The 6,664-nt window shown below is 44.6% G+C and overlaps 1 protein-coding gene across 1 annotated transcript; it reads right to left on the minus strand.

The window, feature by feature from the left end:
• Positions 1-2,524: 2,524 nt before the first annotated feature.
• Positions 2,525-5,125, minus strand: LOC130533971 (acylphosphatase-2-like). The gene is made up of 4 exons (XM_057047826.1): positions 4,992-5,125; positions 3,532-3,548; positions 3,349-3,458; positions 2,525-2,750 (listed from the first exon to the last, which is right to left on the minus strand). Exons 1-4 carry the CDS (start codon positions 5,053-5,055, stop codon positions 2,636-2,638), a joined length of 306 nt encoding a protein of 101 aa, XP_056903806.1. The 5' UTR covers positions 5,056-5,125; the 3' UTR covers positions 2,525-2,635.
• Between the last annotated feature and the right edge of the window lie 1,539 nt (positions 5,126-6,664).

The raw sequence follows: 6,664 nt of genomic DNA on the forward strand, positions 1-6,664 counted from the left end.
TGCTGAGAAGCTCCTCCAGCATTTGTTCCTCCAGGCTGTATTGTTGTCATTCAGTGTTATCAGGAGGTCGGAAGAATTCTGCCAGAACCTCCAAGATGTTGATGCAAGATGCTGCAGCTAAAGTTTTGGCAAATAAGCCAGCTGTCACATGACTCTGCTGGTTTGTCTTCATTGGAGTCTGGATTAACTTCTTCTGCTGATCTTAAAGGTCCACAGAGGCTCCATCATATGTGAAGAAGCTAACAGCACCAGATCATCTGAGGAGGCCACTCCTGTCTCAGAGTGTTGTTTATTGCTGGTTCCATAGCCTTTAGCAATGGGATGGGGGGCCAAGCATTTAGCAATCAGCCCCCCTGCTGAGGAACCAGTCCCCTGTCCAGGAATTCCTCTCTACTTTAAGATGAAGATGAAAAAATTTCTCTGTGATAAGGTTGAGAGTAGCTCTGTAGCTACAGTCATTATGCTAGCTAAACTAACCTTTATCATCAGTTTAGCTAAGCTGCTATAAACTGATGCTGCTATCTGCCTCTCCCCTTTTCTTTCTCTATATCTATCTACAGCAGAGGTGCTCAATACGTCCATCGCAATCTACCGGTTGCTGAGAAAGAGAAAAGGGAAAGTCCCAGTTGTTTTTCACAATAGCAAAAAATCTACATAATTAATTATGTTGTGTTGTGCAACATATGCAGTTATGCAACATACATCAACATAAATGGTAAGAATCCTCAATAGTTTTCTAAATAAATATAATGGGTCAATCATATTAACTTGGTCATTTCATAACTAGCTCGCATGCTGAAAAATCTACAGCTACAACTATCATGACCCCCATAGTTGCACTCTGATGTGCACTGTGTGAAATGTACGGTGTATGTGTCTCTTCTGAAAATGGCCAAGTTTTGTTTTATTTGTACCTTTAGTTGAAATGAGAATGATGCCTGGAGTGCCTGATTCTTTGGAAACTGGGGAAAAGAGTAAAACGTTTTGTTTCGAGGAGTAAAACCAGTTTCTTCTCCTTGATATCAGACAGTAGAGTCTACTGTCTGATATCAAGGAGACTGTCTGATATCAAGGAGAAGAAACTGGCTTTACTGAGTAGAGGATTTGCATCTCCGCCCTTCTGGGCTGCTGTTGTGTATAAATGAAACACACATCCATCCAACCAAGAGGGGTATATATGATTTCTGCCTGCAGGGAGGGGAGGAGGAGGAAGAAGGAAGGAGGGAGAGGAGGAAGATGGGAGGAAAATGAGGGGGAGGATCTGCAAATGTTAGTTATGTGAAATAGGAAAAAGTTTTTGATCATCAGTTTGTGAGGAAAAAAGCTTCAAGAGTCATGATGGACAGACACCATGAAAGGATAAATACTGTTGAGTGATGCTGAATGTTTCTACCCTGTGTGTGTGTGTGTGTGTGTGTGTGTGTGTGTGTGTGTGTGTGTGTTGTGTGTGTGTGTGTGTGCGCGCGCACATGTGTGTGTCTGTGTCTGTGTCTGTGTCTGTGTCTGTGTCTGTGTCTGTGTCTGTGTGTGGTGATTCTACTAGCAATGGGCATATTTGGGATATGAGGACATTTTGGCTGGTCCTCATAACTTCAAAGGGTTGTTTGGGGTAAAGATCTGGTTTTAGAATTAGGTTTCTGCTAGGGTTAGGGTTACGGTTAGAGGGTTAGTTGTGATGGATAGGGTCAGGAGCTTTGTAGTGTATCATGCCTCACAACGATAGAAGTACAAAGATGTGTGTACAGATTGGTATCTGAAAGTTTTGCATTGCTCAACCCAGTATATTCACACTCTGAGGATCACACTTCCACCTGAGCTCCAGACATCGACAGCGTCTGTCTGTGTGAGCAGAAATTCAGTTTCAAAGCAACAAGAATTCATCACTCTCACAGTCCCTCAAAGCACAGTGAAGTTGTCGTGGTTACAATAACTGTTTGCCTGAGCTACACGTGCCCATTTGTCTGTTTGCCTCCTTCCTTCCTGACTGGACTCCAGCGGTTCAGCAGTCTCCTTCTGTTGGTGTTTAGTGCTGTTCTTTGCTGGCTTGTCTGCCTGTTCTGACTGAGCACCCACTAACAACCGTCGGATAATAAAGCTTACAAACCAGTGTTTCTGCACCGAGATCCTTCTGTCCAGTCTATGTACCAGAACAGCAGGTACATTTTTGGGATGTTCACCAAGACAGACACAGACACACACCCATGCACACAGACACACACACACAAAGACACACACCCATGCACGCACACACACACACACACACACACACACACACACACATTCAGTAAGGATGTGATGTGAGTTGCAGGTTGTAGGTCATATCTTTAAAACTCTGCCATGGCAGTCCGTGTTTTAACAAGTTAACAAGACTGAAAGTTTTGCCATGTGACGTCTTGCTCTACAGTTCACTGTTGAGCAACAGATCAATGGGAATTCGAACCAGCAACCTATTGAAACAGCTGCAGAAGAAAGACAAAAGTCATAATAAAACTGATAAATATTCTTTCAAAAACAACCCTAAACAGACAAGGGAAAGCAGTTTAATTGGAGATAAAATGTTTCTGTAGCAACAGTAGGTTTCCATCGTAACTGATGATCAGTGGACAACCGGACATTGAGCAATTTGGTTGTATGCTCAGAACCGGGTGGTGAATCCAGCAAGCTCCAGCTTGGAGATGTTGTGCTGATTACTGAAGGACGCTCTGCTGATGCGACTGCTCGGACTTCCTTCTTTTCTCAGCCACAACTTCCTGTTCAAAACACACAATATACATCACGGCAACAAGGTGAATGTGACAAGGTGACTGAGATGTCTGCTTGAAATCTGTCCTGTTAACCACAACACTTATTTTTAATATGAAGAGAGAGGGAGAGAGAGGAGAAGGAAAGAGGAGAGGGAGAGAGAGAGAGAAAGAGAGAGGGAGAGGAGAGGAGAGGAGAGGAGAGGAGAGGAGAGGAGAGAGAGGAGAGGAGAGGAGAGGAGAGGAGAGAGGAGAGGAGAGGAGAGGAGAGGAGAGCATTTGCCTGTCAGCAGTGTAGCTAATCTATGCTAACCCTCTAAACTCCTATCAGAGATTGCCAATAGAAAAACTGCATCCCTCATCCCTCCATCTGCTATCCTTGTTCATCAGCTCTAACCCCATTTCCATCCCCCAACAGGAGATGAGGTAATTGCCTTTTTTTGCCTAACCCAATAATGTCTCAACTTTACCCGGCCAGTACTGCAGGGTGTGAAAAACAAACACACAGCCCACCCTCTTGCCCTCTGGAGCACTAGGCCCTGCCCCTGTCAGTCATGGGGGATTTTGGTTTTTGTGGAAAAAAATCAAGTTTCTGCTTTGTACTGACATTTGCTCCACCCTGCGAGATGGACCCTGGACTTGTCCCACCACCGTCCCGCCGGACGTGTTCCTGACCCATCCCACCAGGCCAAGCCGCTGGCCCTGCTCCTCTGTGTACTTAGGGGAAAAAGAAGTGACGTCAATGTTTGTCAAAAGTGGACAATTTGATCAAAGTGAAACAGAAACTCACCATCCTGAAACAGACTCCTGTTGCCATGGAGACAAATAGAAAATAACACATTCAGAACTCAGCAGGTCAAACAGGCAACACATTCAACAGCAGCATTTTTTAAAAAAAAGTTTGACATTTTCCACATTAACATTAACTGAATAACTTTCCTCAGACTTTTACTACCTTCATCATCAGAATAAAGCTTCATCTGACTGTGACTTGTCAAATTAAACATGTCCTGATGGTGTTTGGGTCAATAGAACCGTGAAAGTCCAGAACATGAGCCCACGATGGGGTGAGAATGGCCTCGGGCTGATTGTTCTCATTGGCCTCATTTCCATCATAGTTCCAGCAGGACTGAAGCTCTGTCCTCCTCTGAGTCCTCCTCTAAGTCCGCCCCTGAGTCCTGCTCTGAGTCCTCTCCTGAGTCCTGCTGAGTCCTCCTCTAAGTCCTCCTCTGAGTTGTGCTCTGAGTGCTCTCCTGAGTCCTCCTCTAATTCCTGCTGTGAGTCCTCTCCTGAGTCCTCTCCTGAGTCCTCCTCTAAGTCCTCCTCTGAGTCCTGCTCTGAGTGCTCTCCTGAGTCCTCCTCTAATTCCTGCTGTGAGTCTTCTCCTGAGTCCTGCTGTGAGTCCTCCTCTGAGTCCTCTCCTGAGTCCTGCTCTGAGTCCTCCTCTAAGTTCTCCTCTGAGTCCTGCTCTGAATGCTCTCCTGAGTCCTCCTCTAATTCCTGCTGTGAGTCTTCTCCTGAGTCCTGCTGTGAGTCCTCCTCTGAGTCCTGCTCTGAGTCCTCTCCTGAGTCCTGCTCTGAGTCCTCTCCTGAGTCCTCCTCTAAGTCCTCCTCTGAGTCCTGCTCTGAGTGCTCTCCTGAGTCCTCCTCTAATTCCTGCTGTGAGTCTTCTTCTGAGTCCTGCTGTGAGTCCTCCTCTGAGTCCTGCTCTGAGTCCTCTCCTGAGTCCTGCTCTGAGTCCTCTCCTGTGTCCTCCTCTAAGTCCTCCTCTGAGTGCTCTCCTGAGTCCTCCTCTAATTCCTGCTGTGAGTCTTCTCCTGAGTCCTGCTGTGAGGCACTTGGGTGTACAGAACTTCCTTGTGTTTCTCTGCTCTGTGAAGCGCCTGAAGCCCACAAGGCAACCTGAGATGCATTCGAATTGCAGTGCTGTCAGATTGAACCATGCCCCTAGAGGTTAGATGTGACATTAACACGATGGAACAAAGGCTAACTGGTTAGCCTAGTGAATAGCATCGGTGTGTGTGAAGCACATGGACACTTTCCATCTTTTAACATGTTTGTAATTTTTTTTACTTAATTTTGAAAATGTATTTCTGAGTGTTGCTCTGCCACAGAAAAGTTGATAGTTCTAAATTTAGAGGCTGCAGAAGGACTGAGAGCAACTCTTTTCTAAATTTAGAGTGAGATCATATTCAAGCCTTAGAGCTTCAGAGCAGAGCAGCAAAGTGAAGAAGAGTTTGAAGGACAGACCTTGAACACGGCCAAAGATCTCAAAGTCCACTGAAATAAGATTATTTCCTTCTGATTGAGACATCCTGATAAAAATCCTATAGTTCAGAATAGGAACAAATATGTCCTCCTCGGAGGGGACGATGGTCTTTGGAGTTCCCTCCCCCCTACCATGATCATAAGTGCATTATCTCATTTTATTTTTTTAATCTCTTTACATATATTTTATTTTTCAATGTTATTGTGTGCTTTTCACATTTTACTTGTTTTGTGTCCTGGGTTTTTCAGGAAGACACCTTTAAATCAAATGTTTTATTATCAGTAGTATTGATTCATTTCACCTTTATACACGAAACCTCATGGATAACCACAAGATGTCAGCAACAACACACTGAGCACAACCGAACAGTAGTAACAGGCCATGCTGCTAATGTGTTCTCCCTGAGGGCTGTTCCCATGACAACCACATGACAGAAGACATCATGAGATCTTCAGAAGGCTGAGGGAAAAACTGAAGGCCAGATGTTTTTACTTTCTGAATTTGATATAAAACTATAACTGTAACGCTGGAGCAGTCCAGCCAGGTGATCTTCACCCACCAGAGTGCTGAATGGATCCATGAGGTCCTGCAGGTTTCAGAGTCTCTCACTTTTTCATATGTTGATACTTGGCCCAGTGTTAAAGCAACTTGGGCAACTGTTGCAGCCTGCAGCCTTCTTAGGTTTCTCGTTGGTGATTTTCTGTTGTTTTTCTCTGGGAACCTCTCAGGTTCTCTCAGGCTGGATACAGACACATTCAGGTCTCTGCAGAGATGTTTGATATGGTTCCTGTCAGGGTTCTTCACAGCCGTTTCTTGGGTCTTAGCTGAAGGTTAGTATCTTGTTGGAAGGTGAACTTTCTTGCCAGTTTGAGGCTTTTAATGCTCAACATTTAATCAGGGATTTCTGCTTGGTTCCATCAGAAGTTGTGTATGTTGTGCTGCAGCAGAGTACCAATGGCTTGACTGCTGTCGTCCAGGGGGCACTGTCACAGTAACGGCTGCTAAATCTGACAGTAACCAAGTTGATGCAGAACTATTTCCCATACACACACAATCACACACATTCAGACACACACTCACACATACAAACACACACTTACATACAGACAGACAAACATACACAGACACACGCTCAAACTCACGCACATACACACACACACTATCACACACACACGGACACATACACGCACAGATGCTTGCACACACACTCACACACGAAGATACACACACACGCAAACTCACACACACATACACACACATGCAGGCTCAGGACTAATTCAGAATCCTCATAATTTCTTCATTGTAACAGACTTAAGTCTAGTTTTGATTTTTTTAATTAAAGAAAAAAAAATCTAAACTTTAAACTTTCTTCAGGGTAAGATGTTAAACGACTAAGAATACCTTCTTGTTGTCTGGTTGTCATGGAGACAATCTAACTGGAGATTTGTCATCTATGACATCATTTATCACCATGGATGAGTCTGTTTGCATACATGTGTAAACACTCTTGGATACGTGTGTGTGTGTGTTTGTGTGTGTGTGTGCATGTGCGTGTGTGTGTGTGTGGACGTGTGTGTTTACACTTGAATGAGCCTTCTGTTCAGTGTGCAGTCACTCTCAGTGAGCTGGGTTTTTAGGTCGCAGTGTTCTTTCT

The sequence above is a fragment of the Takifugu flavidus genome, chromosome 11 (assembly GCF_003711565.1).
Source record: "Takifugu flavidus isolate HTHZ2018 chromosome 11, ASM371156v2, whole genome shotgun sequence".
NCBI lineage: Eukaryota > Metazoa > Chordata > Actinopteri > Tetraodontiformes > Tetraodontidae > Takifugu > Takifugu flavidus.

Bases quoted from the DNA above. Each gene is read 5' to 3' on its own strand.
- LOC130533971 (XM_057047826.1), bottom strand. From the start codon at position 5,055: ATGTCTCAATCAGAAGGAAATAATCTTATTTCAGTGGACTTTGAGATC. The intron at 2,751-3,348 runs GTCAGTACAAAG...TGTTTTGAACAG, and splicing joins TCTCGCAGGGTGGAGCAAAT to GAAGTTGTGGCTGAGAAAAG.